At 34.4% G+C, this 23784-nt stretch overlaps 1 protein-coding gene across 1 annotated transcript in view; it reads left to right on the top strand.

The window, feature by feature from the left end:
- The window catches only part of RASGRP3 (RAS guanyl releasing protein 3), a 295306-nt gene extending 272734 nt beyond the window's left edge, over positions 1–22572 (top strand). Inside the window, exons 12-17 of the mRNA XM_053711867.1 lie at positions 2387–2502; positions 9485–9632; positions 13899–13935; positions 17081–17206; positions 17820–18169; positions 21728–22572. Coding sequence (XP_053567842.1) covers positions 2387–2502; positions 9485–9632; positions 13899–13935; positions 17081–17206; positions 17820–18169; positions 21728–21769 — 819 coding nt within the window. The 3' untranslated portion in view covers positions 21770–22572. The remainder of the gene's footprint in view (positions 1–2386; positions 2503–9484; positions 9633–13898; positions 13936–17080; positions 17207–17819; positions 18170–21727) is intronic.
- Positions 22573–23784: the final 1212 nt, after the last annotated feature.

Below are 23784 nucleotides of genomic sequence, written 5' to 3' on the forward strand. Positions count from 1 at the left end.
CCCCACTTTTTTTCTCCATTAACTTCTATGGGGGAATACATGAATGCATATGCAATAGCTTTTACTTTTAACTTGTAATACGAGCGCAACCCGACGAGCACTAAAAGCTTACTTCTATTGCAATTAACGCTCGAGCAGGAGGAGGGTTAGAGAGCTGTTTGGAAGGGATCATCACACTGCAGAAAAAAAGAATAATAAAAAAATGAATAATAAAAACAAAAATAAAACCTAAACTACATATTGGCAGACTGTCTGTCAGTACCTAAGATGGTGGTGACCAGTGTGTGTGTGTGTGTGTGTGTGTGTGTGTGTGTATGGGGGGGGGGGTTTACAATCATTTGTGTCATGATTGCACAAGGGGTATGTAAATCATTTAAGTGAGAAACCCATATTTTGTGAAAAAGTTAACAACTTTTTTATATGATCGCATTTGATGGTGAAATGGTGGCATGAAATATACCAAAACGGACATAGATCAATACCATGGGTTGTTTACTTAAAATATATATATATATATATATATATATATATATATATATATATATATATATATATATATATATATAGTTTTGACAGGTAAATAAAATAAAATATTCTGTTTAATTGGAGTGATAGCAAATTTTTTTAAAAATATCCAGTATTTTGGGCAAGTTCTCTGAAATTCCAGGTAGCGAAGAGGTTAAACTGCTAGTTTAATTTTAACTTCCATGTCTTTTTAGTGCAAAGAATGTAATCACTTACCTTACATTTATCCAGTGGTGGTTCTAGGGAGATGCTGGTAGTATCTCAAAGGGGCCAACTGACCTGAGTTTACAAGGTAGTGCATGTTTTGTTTTTTGTCCAGTGCTCTATGCAAATCAAGAGGTAAAAGAGGAAGAAGAGGGGGGATTTAAAATAATAAATTAATAAATAAACTAATGACAGGAATTAGCAATGGAAGATGAGCCCCCTCTTTATCTGTAGGTTGAAGGGACATTGAAGTACAAACATGACATCCACTAATTCAGGGGTTAAACACAAAGAGCCTGATGATTTAAAGGTCTCTGGGCTAGTGAGATTATTGAAGAATGCTCGCCAGTGCTTCTGTTTCTTGTGAAATTATCTAAAGCCAATTGTTACCCTGAAAACAGGATGTCTCGCTAAGGGATGTAGACTGCATTTTGTATGGGGAGGAGATGAATTACATTACATAAGTGCACAATAAAATTCGTAATTTTAAAATCTTACAAAACGAATAATTGAACCATTCACACAAAAAAACGCAGGTAAAATGTTATTGTTAAGGTGCATCAAAAATCGTAATGAAATTGTTCACCAAAAATCATATAAAAAAAACTTAAATTATGTATGTAAATCGTAATTTAACCCTTTAAGGACACAGCTTTCTGTTTGCTCAATTGTTTTATGACGGAAAAATTCCGTCATATGTCCTTAAGAGGTTAAATACACTGGATGTGCAAAAAACACATAGAAATTTGTACTTAGAAGTACAAAATACAAAGCGTAATTGTTCTTTATTATGAAATGGGCTGAAGATGGCCGTACCATGGGCATGTATGAAATTGTCTCTCAAATCAGAGCATAATTATCGAAACAGTTCCTCCCTACAAATCTTTTTGCTTTTTCTTGCAAACTATATATATATATATATATATATATATATATATGCAGCCACCAATCAGCAGCTAGAACCTAGGCTCTTTGCTGCTCCTGAGTTTACCTAGATAAACCTTTCAGAAAAGGATAACAAGAGAAGGAAGCAAATTAAATAATAGAAGTAAATTGGAAAGTTGTTTAAAATTGTATTTTCTGTCTAAATCGTGAATGTCTAATTATGACTTTACTGTACCTTTAACATTTTCCTGACGTTAACTGTGTTGGACTTTAGTGCCATTAGGACGTTGTTCAGATGTAGACAAATCAAATCGAAAGGGTTAAGTCTAAAATGTGTTTGTTTGTTTTTTTCCAGTTTGTGTAAAAATAGTAAACACATGCTCCAAAATACATAAGATTAAGATGCTTTCAAAAGGGTGTGTCACTGGACTAAATAACAATGCTCATTTTGTTAAAAAGCTTTAGTTAAATGCTTTTAAAACCTTTTAAATACAGCACTTTTAGCAATGTAGTGTTTAATTTAAATGCATATATATATATATATAGCCAGTTGTATGTCTATATAATCTATTGGCTGTTAAGAGTACTGAAAAGCAGTCCATAGTAATGTTTTTGCTTTGTAGACCTCTCTGGTAGCACATTTCATAGAACGGCTAAACGGCTAATTTATTTATGGCATTCAGGAAATTGAAAGAACTGTTGATAATTTGATTTTATTGTTGTTGTTATGAATATTGCCATGAATACAGTGACTGAATTTTCATGCTTCCAGTCTGTTTTTAGAAACTATGACCATGATCATGACGGATATATTTCTCAAGAGGACTTTGAAAGCATTGCTGCTAATTTCCCATTTCTGGACTCCTTCTGCGTGTTAGATAAGGATCAGTAAGTTGCCCTGTATGATTTATGATTATTATCTATTAGTATGATTCTTGATTACTATCTATTAGTATTATTCATGATTAGTATCTATTAGTATGATTCATGATTAGTATCTATTAGTATTATTCTAGATTAGTATCTATTAGTATTATTCTAGATTAGTATCTATTAGAATGATTCCTGATTAGTATCTATTAGTATTATTCATGATTACTATCTATTAGTATGATTCATGATTACTATCTATTAGTATGATTCATGATTAGTATCTATTAGTATGATTCTTGATTACTATTTATTAGTATTATTCATGATTACTATCTATTATTATGATTCATGACTAGTATCTATCAGTATGATTCTTGATTACTATCTATTAGTAATAGTTTATATCTTTAAAAAAAAAAGTGCCAGATTGTTTCTATGTAGGCACCTTATTATCCAATTGTATCCATGACTGGCTTTCACACTGTGCATATGATTATCCGTAGTGTGAACTGCAAACTCAAAGCAGTATATCACTCCATCTCACAGTGTGACTTGACTAGACACTAGAAAACGTTAACAGGACGGCTACTAAAAGGGTACATGGTCATGAAACAAAACTTATAATGAAATACTTAGTGACCTTAAAATGTATAGCAAGGGTTGTCAGGTGTCCAGTATTTAACTGGACAGTCCAGTATGCAAGTTGTCCAGTAATATCTTCACAAATATGGGGCATAAAAATGTGTGGGTAGTTGTGGGGGTCAAATTGATTCTGTTTACATGTGTTACTGTCAGCCAAAGAGGTAAAAGTATTTTTTGTATGTTAATGGCAGCCAAGGGGTAAAATAACTGCTTTGTTATGAAAAATATCCATAGTGGGGTCAAGAGTAAGGGCCAAGGTAGAGCTTTTGGGGAAGCATTGTGTGACCCATCCTACCATTGTATTTTTGAGAAGGACAGGGGGCAACCCTTAACTTAGAGGAGAAAAGAGAGGTGATACAACTATATTGCCTCAGCACCACCACCCCCTTAAATTGTAGCAGTCCACCCCAGCTGCTGCGCTCCACAGAAAAATCTCCTAGAGTCCTGGTAGGCCAATCTGGCCTTGCTGTTTTGATTAAAGTGATAGTTAATAGAGTGCAGTTAAATGTATGCAATGCAGACATATGGTTCTCCTAGTTCTTGTACCAATATTTGCCCTATAAATGTTTATTTTTAATGCTAAACTCTTACCCTAATACAAGCAGCCGACTATCCTATTGTAACCTACAGTATATTTTTCTTCTGTAATGATGAGTGCGGTACAGCCAATGTGCTGCTGTTCCATTCTTTTCATAGTTTTCTACATTCCATAGTTTTCAATATCAAATTAATGTTTTTCCAAATTAATTGTTTTTGCTCATTGAAATCACCACTCATCATTTTCGAGGACATGCTCATTCAAAGGAAATGAGCCTGCAGGAAGAGCAGATCTCATTATATTATCTCCAAATACACAAAGGTTCTAAATTTTTCAATATACAGTGGGGCAAAAAAAAGTATTTAGTCAGCCACCAATTGTGCAAGTTCTCCCACTTAAGAAGATGAGAGAGGCCTGTAATTTTCATCATAGGTATGCCTCAACTATGAGAGACAAAATGTGGAAACAAATCCAGATAATCACATTGTCTGATTTGGAAAGAATTTATTTGCAAATTGTGGTGGAAAATAAGTATTTGGTCAATATCAAAAGTTCATCTCAATACTTTGTTATATATCCTTTGTTGGCAATGACAGAGATCAAACGTTTTCTGTAAGTCTTCACAAGGTTATCATACACTGTTGCTGGTATGTTGGCCCATTCCTGCATGCAGATGTCCTCTAGAGCAGTGATGTTTTGGGGCTGTCGCTGGGCAACACAGACTTTCCACTCCCTCCAAAGGTTTTCTATGGGGTTGAGATCTGGAGACTGGCTAGGCCTCTCCAGGACCTTGAAATGCTTCTTACGAAGCCACTCCTTCGTCCCCCGGGCAGTGTGTTTGGGATCATTGTCATGCTGAAAGACCCAGCCACGTTTCATCTTCAATGCCCTTGCTGATGGAAGGAGGTTTGCACTCAAAATCTCACGATACATGACCCCATTCATTCTTTCATGTACACGGATCAGTCGTCCTGTTCCCTTTGCAGAGAAACAGCCCCAAAGCATGATGTTGCCACCCCCATGCTTCACAGTAGGTATGGTGTTCTTTGGTTGCAACTCAGCATTCTCTCTCCTCCACACACAACGAGTTGTGTTTCTACCAAACAATTCTACTTTGGTTTCATCTGACCATATGCCATTCTCCCAATCCTCTTCTGGATCATCCAAATGCTGTCTAGCATACTTCAGATGGGCCCGGACATGTACTGGCTTAAGCAGGGGGACACGTCTGGCACTGCAGGATCTGAGACCATGGCGGCGTATTGTGTTACTGATGGTAGCCTTTGTTACGTTGGTCCCAGCTCTCTGCAGGTCATTCACTAGGTCCCCCCGTGTGGTTCTGGGATGTTTGCTCACCATTCTTGTGATCATTTTGACCCCACGGGGTGAGATCTTGCGTGGAGCCCCAGATCGAGGGAGATTATCAGTGGTCTTGTATGTCTTCCATTTTCTAATTATTGCTCCCACAGTTGATTTCTTCACACCAAGCTGCTTGCCTATTGCAGATTCAGTCTTCCCAGCCTGGTGCAGGTCTACAATTTTGTTTCTTGTGTCCTTCGACCAGGAGTTTGGAGTGTGGCTGTTTTAGGTTGTGGACAGGTGTCTTTTATACTGATAACAAGTTCAAACAGGTGCCATTAATACAGGTAATAAGTGGAGGACAGAGGAGCCTTTTAAAGAAGAAGATACAGGTCTGTGAGAGCCAGAAATCTTGCTTGTTTGTAGGTGACCAAATACTTATTTTCCACCATAATATGCAATAAATTCTTTCCAAATCAGACAATGTGATTGTCTGGATTTGTTTCCACATTTTGTCTCTCATAGTTGAGGTATACCTATGATGAAAATTACAGGCCTCTCTCATCTTCTTAAGTGGGAGAACTTGCACAATTGGTGGCTGACTAAATACTTTTTTGCCCCACTGTATGAGCAAAGCCAGCTATTTAAATTGCAAGGATAAAGATAAAGTAGCAATTTCCAAAACATTTATTACAAAGCAGCATTCTTTCTTTTAGTGGGGAGGACAGCTTGTGATTGACTTTATCCACTGCCAATGCTTAAAGGGATATTAAGGACAACAATGACCGATAATCTACTGCACAGTTTATTATAAACAAGAAATATATCAATATACCTTAATTGTATACTGTTCCTTCTCTATCTGCTTCTAAACTTGGGTGTGTTTCCAAACCCACCGGTAGGCTAATTTGCATTAGCCAATCATGGTGTGCAACCTGGGTTTTCACTGTTTCTGTATTTTCCAGATTTCTAGCCAGTACCTAATGCATGCGCTCTAAGTTATGGTATATAACGCATTGCATGTGAGAGCTTACTATCAATTTGCAGTACCAATAAAGATACAAGGTGGTTTAGGTGCAAAATTGTTTTTTTTTTATATCATAATTAATTTTATGGTAATTTTTTATTACAATTGTATTTATATATCATTTTTGTGTAATTATTTTTACATTCATTGATACCATGATACATTTAGATTTGTGTGGAGTGGGGAACAGCTGCTGCATCTCTTCACGTTACAACAACACCCAAGGAGCAAAATTAGGATAATAGATGTATTATCTGCACTTTTAACCTTACTTTTAACCTATCAATTTGTTTTGATACATTTTAACATATTTACACAGACAAGAAAAGAAGGTAATGTTATGTATCACTTTTACAATGCAGGAGACTTTTTATGCTTGTTACTGAGTGGCTCACATTTTATTACATTATTTTATTACATTTTTCAGATAGTTGTAAACATTTATTTATTTATACATTTTTGTAACATTTAATTTTGGGTAAGCAGCACTGTATTTCTTTATTTATTAATTGAGTGGAATCGGTGCTAAACCACCTTAAGGGAACAGAAGAGGGGATGGCTTCCCTCTCTTTATTCTACTGCATATGTGTGAACAATGCACAGTAATACAGGCTTACCATTGGTTTGCAGTGGTTCTTTCATTATGGGGGACAGCTGTCCATGGGTATAATTAATAAAAAAAAGAAGAAGGTATAAAACGTTTAAGAGACAAGACAAAATTTAACAAACACATACTGGAGGTATTGAGGGCCCTATTCCTGTGGGAACTTACAATCTAGACAAGTAGGAGGAAATGAGGACTGCAAGAGTGAGAATGATGTTAAAGGGATACTAACCCCTCATTTTTTTCTTTCATGATTCAGATAGAGCATGCAATTTTAAGCAACTTTTTAATTTACTCCTATTATCAATTTTTCTTTGTTCTCATGTTATCTTGATTTGAAAAAGCAGTAATAAAAGGTTAGGAGCCGGCCCATTTGTTAGTTCAGCACCTTGGTAGAGCTGCTGATTGGTTTGCTACATTTAGCCACAAATCAGCAAGTGCTACCCATGTGCTGAACAAAAAAATGGTCTGGCTCTAAAGCTTACAGTACTGCTTTTTCAAATCAAGATAGCATGAGAACAAAGAAAAATTTTATAATAGGAGTAAATTAGAAAGGTGCTTAAAATCTCATGCTCTATCTGAATCATGAAATTAAAAAAATGGGTTTAGTATCCCTTTAATACATCGTTAGATGAGGGGAAATATTAGGTAAGTGGAATTAATTTATTACTAAGTTGGGTGATCGGCTTCTCAGAACAAAAATGTCTTCAGGGAGCAATTAAAAGAAGAAAGATTAGGGGAAAGTCTGACAGCACGAGGGAGAGCTTTCCAGAGGGTTGGTTCTGTACGAAAGAAGTCTAGCATGGGAAGAGATAATAGCCTAAGATGCAAGGAGCAGGTCATTGTTGGATCTTAGTGGGTGGGCTGGAGTATATTTGTTGACTAGGGAGGATAGGTATTAGTGAGTGGCGTTGATGAGAGCTTTGTATGTAAGGGTGAGAATTTTGATTTTAATGCTGCTGTGAATGGGGAGCCAATGAAGGGACTTGCAGAGAAGTGCAGCAGATACAGTGTTACGGGAAAGGTGGATTAGCCTGGCAGAGGCATTTAGTATGGATTGAAGGGGGGAGAGGTGGGAAAGAGGAAGGCCAGTAAGTAGGTTTTTGCAGTAGCCAATTCGGTAAATTACAAAGGAGTGGATTATTTACTTTTTGGTGTCAGCGCTCAGAAAAGGTAGAATCTTGGAAATATTGCATAGGTAGTTGCAGCAGGATGAAGAAAGCAATTGAATGTGGGAGATGAAGGATAGATTTGAGTCAAGTGTAACTCTGAGGCAGCGGACTTGAGGTGATGGGGAGATTGTAATACAGTCAACAGGGATAGAAAAGTCAGAAGTCGGCATAGAGCTGGGGGGATAAGAAGGAGCTCAGCCTTGGACATGCCAATCGTTAGGTGGTGAGAGGCCATCCAGGAAGAAATGCCAGATAAGCAGTCACTGATGTGAGAGAGGAAAGAGGGAGAGAGAGAGAGAGAGAGAGAGCATGGATGGAGAGGTAGATCTGGATGTCATCAGCATAGAGGTGATATTTGAAGCCAAATTTGTTGATAAGTGTACCCAGAGCAGAAGTATAGATGGATAAGATTAGAGGACCCAGAACAGATCCTTGAGGTACTCCAACAGACAGAGGCATTGGAGAGGAGTAGTCACCAGCAAATGACACAGAAAAGGGCCTGTGAGAGCAGTGTCACTGAGGCCAAGATAGCTAATGGTCAGTAGGAGGAAGGGGTAGTTGACTGTGTCAAAGGCAACTGAGAGGTCAAGTAAAATAAGTATAGAGTAGAGGCCATTACTTTTAGCAGAGAGAAGATTGTTAGTAACCTTGGTAAGGGAAGTCTCAGTTGAGTGATTGGGGTGGACGCCAGATTGCAGAGGTCAAGCAATCGTACAGGAAGTGGGTTAGGCAGTTGTACACTAGTTTTTCCAGGAGTTTTGATGTTAGTGGAAGCAGTGATATGGGGCTGTAGTTTTCAGGAGAATTAGGGTCAAGGGATGTTTTTTGAGTGTGGGAGTGACCTTTGCATGTTTGAAATAAGATGGGAATTAACCGGTAGAGAGAGATAGGTTGAACATGTAAGTAACAGCAGGAGTGAGGGTGGAAGACAGAGAGGATATTAGATGGGAAGGGATAGGGTAGAGCGGGCAGGTAGTGGGGCGTGAAGAAGATAGTAAAGAACAAACTTCATTCTAAGTGGCTGGATAGAAGATGCAGAGGGTGGCATAGGGTGTGACTGGGCCTGGAGTTGGAAGATTGCAGGTTGGTGTTGAGATGTTTCTTTGGATAGTTTGTGTTTTGTTTAAAAAGTAGTCTACCAGGTCTTGAGCACTAAAGACAGATGGAGGGGGTAGTGCAGGTAGGTAGAGGAGAAAATTGAAGGTGGAGAAGAGTCATTTAGGGTTTGAGGAAAGATTAGATATGAGAGAAGAGAAGTAGGTTTGCTTTTCTAAGTGAATGGCAGATGTGTATGAATGAAGAATAAACTTATAGTGTAGGAAATCAGATTCAGAGTGAGTTTTAGCAATACACTACTGTAACTTAGCTGAAAACTTTTGGTAAACCAAGAACAAGAGGCATATGTGTGTAACCACTAAACACCACCTAACTCCCAGTAATACACTACTGATTCTGAGCCTACCTAGGTGTACTTTTCAACAAAGGACACCAAGAGAACAAAGCAAATTGATAATAGAAGTAAATGTAAAAGACTTTTAAAATTGCATGGTCTACCTGAACCAAGAAAGTTTAATTTTCAATTTCATCTCCTTTTAAGCAGGTTTACTCTATCAAAAGATTACTACTATTTAAATATTTAATGGTTGCATGAGATTGGCTGTATTCCTGTGGCTCTATTATATATTCAATTGAATTATGATTTGATATTTCTGCAGGGATGGTCTTATCAGCAAGGATGAAATGATGGCCTATTTTCTGAGAGCAAAATCTCAATTCCACTGTAAAATGGGACCTGGCTTTGTTCACAACTTCACCGAGATGACGTATCTAAAACCGACATTCTGTGAACACTGTGCTGGATTTGTAAGTTTCATTAAGATGTGTTTTAAAATAATTTTTGAAACTAGAAGCTAGTTGTGAATAAATCACTGTGCTAGAGTTGGACTGGGACCAAAAATAGACACGTAAAGTCAAAATGAAGCATAAATGGATTGGATATGGAATGACATTTTTAACTTTCAAATGTACTATTATTATCAATTTTGCTTAGTTCTTTTTGTATCCTTTGTTAAAAAGTAATCTTAGGTGTGTTTTCAACATTGTTAATAGCAATGAAATACAAAGTAGCAAGCACTTGTGTTATAAAATATTAAAGACGTGCACTTAGCCTACCCAGATTTACTCTTCAACAGAGTATACCAAGAGAACAAAGCAAAGTCGATAATAGATGTAAATTGTAAAATTGTTTAAAATGACATGCTCTATCTGAACCACGAACATTTCATGTTGTCATGTGTCCCTTTAAGACAAAACAGCCCCCCTTTTTGTTATTTAACATACCCCAAAACTATTATTTTGATTTACAAAAACATTTAAAGTTTGTAGCATCATTCTGTCACTGTATTTTGTGAATTGGTTTTCATTAAATAGTAAAAAAGTAAAATGTAAATTATAAAAAGGAGCTATTGAAGTTTACATTTAAATAAATGATAATCGCTTATTGCTCATCATCCTGTGACACAGTCACACAAAATAACAAGTACCTGGTACACATGTCATCACATGTAGGCAGCACTATAAGAGAGAAATACCACACAAAGACATCCTAAGGCCTACATTCACACACAAATACACTCCAGATATCTGCAACCACATGAAAACAGTCACATAAAGACATCAACATTTTCTATTATTTAAATGTGCTTCATTCCAACAATATTCTTTGTTGCAGAGATACCTAGGTCGATGTCTGGAGCACTACATGACAGGAAATAGTGTTGCCATCTAGTGCTCCTGCAAATGGATAACAATTTTGCAAAACTGTTGCCATATAGTGATCCAGATGCATGCATACTCCAGAGCTTATGCCCCTGCTTTTGAACAAATATACCAAGAGAACAAAGAAAATTTGATAATAGAAGTTAATTAGAAAGTTGTTTAAAATCACATGCTCTATCTGAATCATAAAATAAAAAAAATTGGGTTTGATGTCCCTTTAAAATGGATCACTTACTAAACCAACAAAATCGCCATATTGTTTGTCATTAATCCTACTTATTAAAGATTTCCAGTCATGTAGTGCACTAGACACCAACCTAGGTATTTATTCAACATAGAATACCACAGGAACAAATACATTTTGATAATAGAAGCAAATTGAAAACTTTTTTTTCATAAATGGTTTGCTCTGTCTGAATGACAAATGACATTTTTTTGGGTTTCATGTCCCTTTAAAAGGACAAAGGCAGACCAGATGAACAACTTTAAAGGGATACTGAATCCATTTTTTTCTTTCTTTCGTGATTCAGATAGAGCATGCAATTTTAAGCAACTTTCTAATTTACTCCTATTATCAAATTTTCTTCATTCTCTTGCTATCTTTAATTGAAAAATAAGTCATTTAAAGGGCCACTGTAAGTAAATATTTTCTATGCCTGTTACTAACAAACTACCCCAAATACGCTTTTTATCAATAGCATTTCATTAACATATCTCTACTGTATATCAGAAATCTTGTCTGCAAATTTAATTGTTTTCCAAACCCACTCCGTGGGTTTCCTTTGCTCTGTACCAATCTGTTTACAATACCTAGGTTTCAAAATGGCGCTTTAAACACAATTTCATTGGTTTAAGTATTTTGAACACACAGTGCTGAAAATAGTGGGCAGGATAACGTGACATCATCGGGGAATAAAATATATAACTTATAGAACGTTATGAAACTTCATTTTGGAGAAAATATAGGTCAGTAGGTTTTAATTAATGTTTATTAACTTTAATATGTTAGTTGTTAAGCTTAAAAATTATAACAGAAAGTAATCCTTTAAGCTAAGGAGCCAGCCAATTTCTTGTTCAGTACCCTGGACAGCACTTTTTTATTGGTGGGTGAATTTATCCACCAATCAGCAAGAACAACCCAGGTTGTTCACCAAAAACGGGTCGGCTTCTAAACTTACATTTTTGCTTTTCAAATAAAAATGCCAAGAGAATGAAGAAAATTTGATAATAGGAGTAAATTAGAAAGTTGCTTAAAATTGCATGTTCTATCTGAACCACGAAAGAAAAAATTTGGGTTCAGTGTCCCTTTAAATAACCAGTGACAAACAGGTGATATTAACATATGCAACTTGCATAACTTGCATAATGCAAGACATGTTTTATAGGATAAGAAAAATGTAATGATAACCATACATACTCAGTTACTAACAACAAAGGGCCAGATTATAGGTGGTGCATTATTTAGCGCTTTTGCTGGAAGTAAACTTTTAATGCATGCGGGTTAAGGCTCGTATTACAAGTTGAAAGTAAACTTCTCCCCATAGACTTTGATTTAAATAACAAACTAGCATTTATCTCTCTCATGCAAACCCAACACTGCATTAGTCCTACAGCGCTAAACCCAATTACATTCGAATGTTCTTTATATAGAAGAAAACATTCTTTATATTTTTAAATATATATTTCAATATGAATCTGATTCATTTAATTTTTTTTTTATATATATACCTATATATCTATATGAATATATACAGGTATAGATATATACAGAAATATATAGGAATATATATTTAAAAATGCTAAAACTTTTCTAGTAAGTGAAGAACATTGGAATGTAATATATTTAGAGTAAATACACAGTAAAATACATTATAAAATATTAACATTTAATTAAAAATTATTTTTCATGTTTTAAGGTATCTGAGTGGAAAGGGCTCCAAAAAAACCCAAATAAAGGTATTTTTTTTCACAAATTCAATTAGTGCCACTTCCTATTTTGACTACTGTGGTACTTTGGTTATATTAATTACTTAAGATGGACACCCTGGTTGTTGACCGAAGTGTGAGAGTGCCTGCCTTTTGTAAATGCCCTATGGAAACTGGAGAAATCCTTGATCCTTATAGGGACATTAAACACATGCATTCAAAGAAAAGATTAATCTGAGAATAATATGTAGATGTATTTTTTAAAGTTTTATTAGCTGTTTAAATATTGACAAAATAAGTGTAACGTATTAGTGTCTATAAAACAATGGGAGCTGCCATGTTGTAACTTAGGTTACCTTCTCTGCTGTGGCCAATTAGGGACAGCTATAAATAGGTCACTAGAGTGTGCAGCCAATGGCTGTGTGGAATATAGCAGCGTTCCGCACTTCCATTTCTAACAGGAACTGAAAAGCACACAATTTCAGAATGAGATTACAGGAAAAGGGGACAAAATAAATAATTAAAGTATATTGCCAATTTATATATATATATATATATATATATATATATATATATATATATATATATATATATATATATTACAATCTCAAAGTGTTTAATTCCCTTTAAGGGGTTAAACATATGGTAAAAGTAAGAGTATGAGCAGTGACCGCTATAGAGCAAATTTAATGTAAGGCAAGAAGTAGTCACAGAGTTAAAGGTCCATTCATTCAGTAAATGAAGTTCCACATCATAATTTCAAAATACTGCAGGACTAAAATATGTTTTTTGATAGGATTCCAGGAAAGATAGGAATGTAAATTTTCATGAATTAGTGCCGGTTTTTAAAAATACTATTAAAAACAGGGGCACTTTCATTCATGAAAGTTTACATTACACCGTATTTTTACAAATACTTACCTTGATCTTGCCGATTGCCGATCCCCCGCCTGCTTCTCCTGCTGTACTTACACAGCAATGACGAAACTGGCTTCCTCCAATCACGGCGTGGCCTCACGAGATGGACGCTCTGGGGGGGAACCCATGATTGGAGGAAGCCGGTTTCGTCATTGGTGACGTATGTACAGAGGAACTGCGGGCGGGGGATCGGCGATCCGGCTTTGCACAAGATCAAGGTAAGTATTTGTAACAATGCGGTGCAATGTAAACTTTCATGAATGAAAGTGCCCCTGTTTTTAATAGTATTTTTAAAAACCGGGCACTAATTCATGAAAGTTTGCATTTACTTTAAGTCAATTAAACCTGCAGCTCTGTGTAGTCATTAGTGTTGTTCTTGGCAGGAAGGGTGTTGTTATATCCTGTTTCTTCTCTTATGACTAATGGTACTTCCTTCTTCTTCATGACCTGGTTTTCCTTTAAACTTCCTTTACTGACTCCGCAAACCTTTTTTTGCTTTCATTTCAGCTCTGGGGTATCATCAAACAAGGATACAAATGCAGAGGTAACTAATCAACTGGTCATTCTTACAGTCAGTGTACTTTTTTTAGAACATACACAAAAAAACAATAATAAATTGCTGGTATAAGAACGTTCAGAAAAAAGAATGAATTATTTTACATATTTTCATTCATGGTAACTCATATTGATAACGTTTAATTTTAATGGTCTGAGTATTTTATATGAAATAGGCAACAGCCATTTATATTTGCAAATGACAATGGGGATCATTATGGGATTCTCTTTTTGATGTAAGAATATGAGTGACAGCAATTTGGCAACCGCTGTCACTTTCACTACTGAATTCCCTGCCCTTGGGAAAAAAATATCAGGAAACATTTGTGTCTATCATTATATAGGATTATATACAACAGTGACAAGGAGTCAAAAACTGCACTCAAAACAAATGCGAAGGATAACACAGTTTTGCTCAGCATTGGTAATAGAAGATAGCTTCTGTACTCCTGTTGGTTAGTTAAAGGGACACTGAACCCAAATTTTTTCTTTCATGATTCACATAGAGCATGACATTTTAATCAACTTTCTAATTTACTCCTATTATCAATTTTTCTTCGTTCTCTTGCTGTCTTTATTTTAAAAGCAGGAATGTAAATCTTAGCAGCCAGCACATTTTAGTTTCAGCACCATAGATAGCGCTTGCTTATTGGAGGCTTACATTTATAAGCAAGTATAACCCAGGTTCTCAATAAAAAATGGGCCCGCTCCTATGCATCATACTCCTGCTTTTTAAATAAAGATAGCAAGAGAATGAAGAAAAATTGATAATAGGAGTAAATTAGAAAGTTGCTTAAAATTGCATGTTCTATCTGAATCATGAAAGAAAAAAAAATTGTGTTTAGTGTCCCTTTAAAGTAGGAAAATCAGTGCCATTAAAATGAGATGGATATTCCAAATTATTGACCCCCTTGGAAAATAGTAGGGCTGTATCTCACTGCTTCCAAAAGGGTTCAAATAGAATTTTTAAATAATTTGTTTCCCAAATAATTAAAAAAACAACAACAGGAAAACAAACAAACCATAATTCAATCTCTGAGCAAAGATATTTGGTAAAAAAAAATAAAGAATTAACATTGACAGATAAAAATTTAGGTAAGTCAATGAAGAAAATGTATGCAGAAAATACTGATCCCTAGAGGATTTGCCGCTGCATATGTTCTGCATAAGTTGGCTGCAAAATGTGTAATTGGCTTAAAGGGCCACTAAACCCAAAATCTTTCTTTCATGATTCAGATAGAGAATAGAAATGTAAACAAAATTACAATTTACTTACAAAATTTATTTTGGTTCATTTTTTTACATATCCTTATTTGAATAAAAAGCAATGTACATGGTGAGCCAATCACATGATGCTTCTATGTGCAGCAACCAATCATCAGCTAGTGAGCATATCTAGATATGCTTTTCATCAAAGAATATCAAGAGAATAAAACAAATTAGATAATATAAGTAAATTTGAAATATGTTTAACATTGCATTATCTTTCTAAATCATAAAAGAAAAAATGTGAGTGGCATGTCCCTTTAAGCAGGCACATCCAAACAGAGTTTTAAATGCTCTTCCTTTTGCTCAGGAACTATTTTTTTTTAAAATTAAAATATATATATATTTTTTTATTTGTGTCAAAGTTTATAGCAATCCATTACATGCAAAAAAAAAAAAAAAAGACTGATCTGGACCCCTGTCATACAATATCTTAAATTCAATTCAAATATTTAAAAGAAAAGTGTTTAAAAATATATATAAACATTTTTTTTGCTATTACTCAGATATAATTATTATTATAATTTTTATTTATTTTTTTACAAAAAAGAGCCATTAGTTGATGGCAGATTCAACAATTTATTTACAGAATTAAGAAAAGTATAAGTAAGTAAAAAAATCTGCAGCAAGATTTCAAGATTAAAGGGACACTGAACCCAAATTTTTTATTTTCTTGATTCAGATAGAGCATGCAATTTTAAGCATCTTTCTAATTTACTCCTATTATCAATTTTTCTTCATTCTCTTGCTATCTTTATTTGAAATGCAAGAATGTAAGTTTAGATGCCGGCCCATTTTTGGTGAACAACCTGCGTTGTTCTTGCTGATAATAAATAAAACAATAATAATAATAAACAAGTGCTTTCCATGGTCCTGTACCAAAAAAATAGCTTAGATGCCTTCCTTTTCAAATAAAGAAAGTAAGAGAACGAAGAAAAATTGATAATAGGAGCAAATTAGAAAGTTGCTTAAATGTGCATGCTCTATCGGAATCATGAAAGAAAAAATTTGGGTTCAGTGTCCCTTTAATTATTGCATTCTACAAAAACCTGTATCCAAACAACTGTAGATCCTCAAAATAAAGCTCTCTGGTGTGATGATAAGAAGAAGCCTTGTTATTGCTATGAGGCCCCTCAGGGAATGCTTTATAGGCATATTTTACCTTAACAACTGTATATCTAATTAAGAGGAGTAACCTAATTTTCTGTATGTAAGGGAGAGATATTTACATTACAAAATAGTGCCCAGTTGTTCATTAGATTTATGCCAAATGCGATGATTAAAGGGATAGTCAACACAAAAATTGTTATTGTTTAAAAAGATAGACAATGCCTTTACTACCCATTCCCCAGCTTTGCACAACCAACATGGTTACATTAATATACTTTATAACCTTTAAAACTCTAAATTTCTGCCTGTTTTTAAGCCATTAAAGACAGCCTCTTATCACATGCTTTTTTATTAGCTTTTCACAACAGGGGAGTGCTAGTTCATGCGAGCCATATAGATAACATTGTGCTCACGCACGTGGGTTGTGCACAACACAGCACTAATTGGCTAAAATGCAAGTCAATAGATAATAAATAAAATGTCATGTGATCAGGGGGCTGTCAGAAGATGCTTAGGCACAAGTTAATCACAGAGGTAAAAAGTGTATTAAAGCCATCCTTTCTGTGCAAAACTGGGGAATGGGTAATAAAGGGATTATCTATTTTTTTAAACAATAAATTTTTTTGAGTTAACTGTCCCTTTAAGAAAACAAACAAACAACCAATACATTTTTCACAAACAATGGGTTTCTCACTGGGTTAATGGGTTAATAATATACAACCTATATTTATTTCTGTTTTTTTTTTTCTTTTTTCAAGACTGCGGAGCTAATTGCCACAAGCAGTGCAAAGACCTCCTAGTACTGGCATGTAGAAAACGCTCCAGAGGAACGTCTGTTAGTAGTAGCCATGACTCTCTCCCAAGCAGCCCATCACTGGCCCCAGGTTTGCTATAATAACATTGATTTTTTATGTAATAACAAAACAGCACAATTCTGTAAAAAATCTATCTATCTATCTATCAATCTATCTATCTGTCTGTCTGTCTATCTATCAATTTATCTATCTAAATGTCTGTCTGTCTATCTATCGATCTATCTTTCCATTGGTATCCAAATTAGAACCAAATTTATGTGCCACTGCTTTTTAAAACAATCCTCCTTATTGGTATAATTTAATCTTGTTTTTCTCTGCTTAAGGGACAGTATTGTAATTCCACATGGCTAAAACAACTATGTGAAAAGAAAAAAATACATAATCTATCATCTATCTATCTATCTATTGATCAATCTATTTATCTATTTATCCATTTGTCCATCCATCTGTCCTTAATATAAAATGTAGTTTTTGGCTCTTTGAATACATATAAGTTAGTGGAATTGTTTTATAAACCTTGAAAATGATCCCAATGGTAGGCTGTTGGTGGCAGATGTGTTGTATCATAATGTTTTCTTTGTTTTACTTTTATTTAATTAGGGTTAATAATTTTATCATAAACATGAAATTAAATTACTTTATGTAACACAAATATATATTTGCTATGTTTTTTTTACTGTAGCACAAGATCAAGTGTTTGAATTCCCCACCAGCGGCAGAGAAAACCAAGACCTTGATGGACGGGCAATAACTCTTGTTACTGGGTCTTCAAGAAAGATATCAGTACGACTCCAGCGGGTAACAACTAGCCAAGCAACACAGACAGATGCAATGTGGCCTGACTCTGGCTGGAGTGACTCTGGATCTCATACATTTCCTAAAATGAAATGCAAATTTTATGGCAAAAACAAAAACAAAGGATTTGCCAAATGGGAAAATGAAGATACATCTCATACAAACATGGATATAATGGAAGTACAGATCACAGATCATAATGGAAAAGAAACTAAAGGGGACACAGACTATTCTGGAGTAAGAATGTGTTAAAATAAATTATATTTACAGTTTTTTTTTTTTTGGGGGGGGGGGTTCATCCAATATGAATAGATAAATCAACCAAACATCAATAACATTTTATAATAATATAAAGTGTTGCCATGTTGCCGCTTTAAGGGGGGTACATATAAAAAATACATATGCCAGGGTTCTTATAATGAAACATAATTCAAACATTTCTTTAAACAGCCCCTGACTTATGTATTTTTAATAAGTGTCCTACCTTAAAGCGGCAATATGGCAACCCTAACAATAGAGAATCAGAAGATTGGCAATTTTTTCTATAAAAATAAGCTCCTATGAGCAGTCAACCAATTACACCTTCTAGTTAGAGTCATTATTATGCTGCTATAGAAAAATTCAAATGATTGATAACACAATTTTCAAATTAGAAAAAGCGCTTAAAGAATATGAGCAGATATTGAAAAAGTCACCCATTACCATGTATGGACAATATCAACATTGGCAATCACAATTCATCTGATCATACGTTTTGCACTATATATCAAAATTGACACATCAATTTGTTTTGATAAATTGCAAAAATTGCCTTTTTGACATTTATTAACAGTATTCCAAGATGATTTGAAACCATTTTATTATCTTGCGTATGTGCAATGCACTCTGAAATGGCCACAAATGCTATTTTAGAGGTATATATGCATATATGTTCTAGATTCATTAAACCTCTTAATTTAGTGTTTTCACCATTTACAGTAAGAGAAGTGTTAAAATACCAATATAGAAGATAATATGAGTTGCAGTCACTTTCTTTTTATAGAAATTAATTAAATTTAAGCTGTTCTTCTTGATTTTAGATGAAAATCTAGCCAAAACGGTTTTTTCAAAGAAAAACATAAAAAAAAATATTTTCAAATATCTAAAGTTTAATATATATATATATATATATATATATATATATATATATATATATATATATATATATATATATATACAGTATATATATAGTAAACAGGCCCAGTATACCTATCATCCCCATATAGGAATAGCATTCAGATTGAGTATTTTTGTTATTTTTCACATTTTCAGACATAAAAAAATAGAAAGATTGGAATCAACACCATAGTTAGGGTGCAGAGGAGGCCTGTGTCAATATTGGTTTTGAATATCACACAGCTGATGATTGTAGGCTACATGAGTGTTGTGCTTATGATTGTTCATGGGCTGTGTCTTGCTCAGGAGAGATCTTTAACTTTGTGTTTAATGATAAAATTATACCCCATTTAGGGTTAGAAACATAGAACTTGACCGTAGATAAGAACCAAAAAGGTCCATCAAGTCTACCCATATTACATGTTACTTTTTCCTTAGGATAGCCTTATGCATGTCCCAGGCATTTTTAAATTCCTTTACAGTCTTTATGTTTACCACCTCAAATGGAAGTTCATTCCATGAATCCACCACCCTTTCTGTAAAAAAATGCTTCCTTAAATTTCTCCTGAATCTGTTACCCTCTAACTTTAGATTGTGACCCCTTGTTTTGGCATTTATTTTTTTGGGAAAAATGCTTTCAGCTTCTATTTTATTAAGTCCCTTCATATATTTGAAGGTTTCTATCATGTCACCTCTTTCCCTTCTATCCTCAAACTATACATATTTAGATCATAGAGTCTTTTTTTGTACATTTTATATTTTAGACCATGTACCATTTTAGTAGCCCTCCTTTGGACAGCTTCTAGTTTATTTATATCTTTCTGAAGATATGGTCTCCAGAACTGTACACAGTATTCCAGATTTGGTCTAACTAATGATCTGTAAAGTGGCATAAGAACCTTGCTATTTCTGCTACTAAAACCTCTTCCAATACAACCAAGCATTTGACTGGCCTTGCTGGCTGCACTGCGGCATTGTGTACCAAATTTTAAATCATCTGAAATAATAATTCCCAAATCCCTTTCTTCTTTAATTACAGTCAGTAATGTACCATTGAGACTATAATTGGCCTTTGGGTTTTTGGATCCTATATGCATAATTTTGCTCTTGGTAATATTAGATTTCAGATCCCATTTATTTGAGCAGTCCTCTAGTTTATTAATATCACAGTTCATTTGATCAACTCCTCCTGGAACATCTACCCTGTTACAAATTTTTGTATCATCAGCAAACAAGCAAACCTTCCCCTTAAGCCCACTTCCAATATCACTTATGAATATGTTAAACAAAACAGGCCCAATAACTGACCCTTGGGGAACACCACTAGTAACTGCTGCCTCATTTGAATTTACTCCATTAATTGAAACCCTCTGTCGTCTATCTTTAAGCCAGCATTCTACCCACTTAACAATCTTAGCATCTATTCCAAGGCAATACATTTTGTGAATAAGTTTGTTGTGTGGGACGGTGTCAAATGCTTTGCTAAAGTCTAGATATGCAACATCTACGGCTCCTCCCTGGTCTATTATTTTAGTTACATGGTTAGATTAGGAGTGGTGCACTAACAGTTATGCATGAGGGAAAAGGAGTTTATTGCGACTGTTTTGCGTGCGTTGGGTTTAGCTCTTGTATTATACGTTGAAAGTAAAAGCAAGAATGTAATTATGATTTACACTAGAATGATTGCTGTGACCTCAAAGCGAAACAAAAAAGTTGCACAAAACATATAAAACAAAACATAACAAAGTATAGTTACAGCCATTAATAACACTATCTAATAGCAATTATTAAAAAAAATTGCACAAAAAAGTTAAAAGGGCTCAAAGATATGAGGTCTCAGGTGATAAAAAAAAGCATGTGTATTTATTGTAAATATTTCACATTTCAATGTTCTGCACATAGCAGAATAAGTTCTAAGTATTTTTAAATAGATATATTTTATATATATCTGTATATAGCTATACATATATATATATATATATATATATATATATACATATACTGTATATATATAGCTATATTTTGTATCAAAATACCCTCAAATATATGTAGAAATGTGTATTCATGAATAAATAGAACATATTCTTGTGAAGAACATTGGAACGTGAAATATTAATATTTTCATGTCGGATCAGCGCACTTGAGAATATGCGATCGGGTTAGCGCGTGAGTAAGGTGTTTTTCCCCCTTTTTTTGCTCCACTGACTTCTATGAAGAGTACGTTAACACACGCACAATATCCTAACTTTGGGCTTTTGCATGCTTTGGGTTAGCGTGTGAGTGAAAACTTTTTACTTTCAACTTGTAATACGAGCGCTACCCGACGCGCACAATAGCTTACTTTTAGTGCAGTTAACGCGTGGGAGGGAGCGTTAAATACCGCTCCACTTGTAATCTGGCCCTTAATGTAACATTTTTTAAATAAATACAAGTGGCATAAAGTGAAAACTGCTTTAATTGCCATATTGAAGAGAAACACAAGGCATGAAATGGAAAAGAGATTATAGTAAACGTCATGCACATTTCTAATTTCATAATCATATAGTTATATTATTAATTGGAGACTTAAAGATGATAATAAGGTTGGAGATTAATATGAGGTTTTCAAAGACATATTTTAACTATTTCATCTCTTTACAGGACAATAGGATGTTTGTGTTGAAACCAAAAGAAGACTGTTGAAGGCTAAACACATTTTTGGTGCCTGCAATAAAATGAATTCCCAAATGACATTATGATCCTACAGAGATAGAAATGCACTATTATTTTGAATATGAACTGACTAACTGCTGAAATGGTTTGCAACTTTTGAAAGACGATAAGACTGACCAATCTCAAAGTTGACTGATTTTTATTCTCAGCTCTTTGAGTGTGTCATTTCACTACATTCCAAAAGTTTTTTTTAATGTATTAGTTTGATGGTAATTCTGTATAAAGGTATATGTGATATTTATTTTTAAAGGACACTTAAGTATTTTACATCATGGTGGATGGCAATAATTTATCTTTGTTAAATCTTCTGGTTCATGGAGGAACATTTCAATAAGGAGACTTTATGGAAAGACAAATTTCATCAATAGTCAAGAATTTTTGTAGCACATACTTTGAAAAAGTATGAAATGATCCTGTATTTTTCAGCATCATTAAAGTGTCAAACGTTCAACCTCAACTTGAAAATCTCTGTGTAAAATTCCAGATAGATATGTTAGGGTCTCAGGGTGCATAGAGCATAATATTTTGTGTACAGTGTGTATTAATTATGATTTGTTAATGCAGTCCGTACATTAATAAGTAGTTTAGGTTTCCTGTACTGATCCACCATGACACTATTGCAGTATTGAAGCTGAAAATGAACTACAAAAAAAAGAAAAAGACTTTAAACCAATGTTCACGTTGTATTTATTTATAGTGTCCCCTGAACCAATGGCAATATGTCATATGGATTGTTCACAGTTTAAATAATAAAACTTTATTGTAAATCTTAATGCCAACTCTTGGAGTTCCTTCCATGTTGCAGGCAACCCACTAAATGTTAACCTATGTTTATTTAAAAAAAAAAAAGAAAGATCTAAATTGACCATATAAACCTGACATTTGTTTGGGAGTGTTGATAGTGGCAAAGCCATATTCTTTATTTTTTAACAAATGCATTAATTGCAGATGAAGACCACATGTTATCTGGTGTGGGTGGTGGGGGGGGCACTTATAATGTCCACGTGGCTTGGCCTAATAAGGGGAATCTAGGGTTGCTGGTAACGTCACTGCACCGAGAAAACCCAGAAGTTCTGGTCTGCAGAAAGGCGCTTAAGGGAACTGGATGGAGGGGGGTAATTATTCAAACCCATCAGCTCCCTTAAGCCCTAGAAACCACCTGATCTTTCAAATGGTTTGTGTTTTGGGGATATAAAGTAAAAGCACCCATTTAGAAAAAAATAAAGGTTAAACACATATTTTTTTTTAATGCAGGGTTTGTAGGCACCTTTACCAGCCCATCAAATATATATGCAAAGTTTTGGATTTCTTAATTTGTTTCACACAAAAAAGGTGTCCTCTGTCCCCAGCATTTGTTTATTTCCAACACAGAATATGTTAAACTAGAAGTGCAACGTAAAATATCTTAGAAAAAAATCACTGGACTTATTGGTCTAAAATATTTGGCGTTGGAAATGAATGAGCGACAGTAATGAGGACAAAATTAATAACAAAAGGTGGCACATATCTACTTGTTCATATGACATATCAGTTTTATTAAAGATTTTAATATACTAGACTCTGGGCACAAGAATAAAAAACTATTTGAAAACTAAACAGTAAAAAATAAATACATAGCAAAATATAATTTAAATGGTCATATCATGTGAAATTGATTAAGTTATCGGTTAATATTATTCTTAATTGATAGCTAGCACATTATTGTAAGAAAGGCAAGTTAAAGGCACATTGTACTGTAACATTTGCACTGTAAAAATGCCAATACTTAGGTACTGATATTTTCATTATGGGTGGAGGTTTTAATCAGCAAAGCCAACTATTTAATTTGGAAGCATACACCTAAAGAAGCAATTAGCCATTTATTTAATGCTGTGCAGTTGGTATAAAAAGCCATTGGTAACACACCAAAGGGAAAATAAATGAAAGTACAGTTTTACTTTAAGGACATGTGTTTATTAATAGTTGACTAGTGAATGCCCTTGCCT

Source organism: Bombina bombina, chromosome 4 (assembly GCF_027579735.1).
Source record: "Bombina bombina isolate aBomBom1 chromosome 4, aBomBom1.pri, whole genome shotgun sequence".
NCBI lineage: Eukaryota > Metazoa > Chordata > Amphibia > Anura > Bombinatoridae > Bombina > Bombina bombina.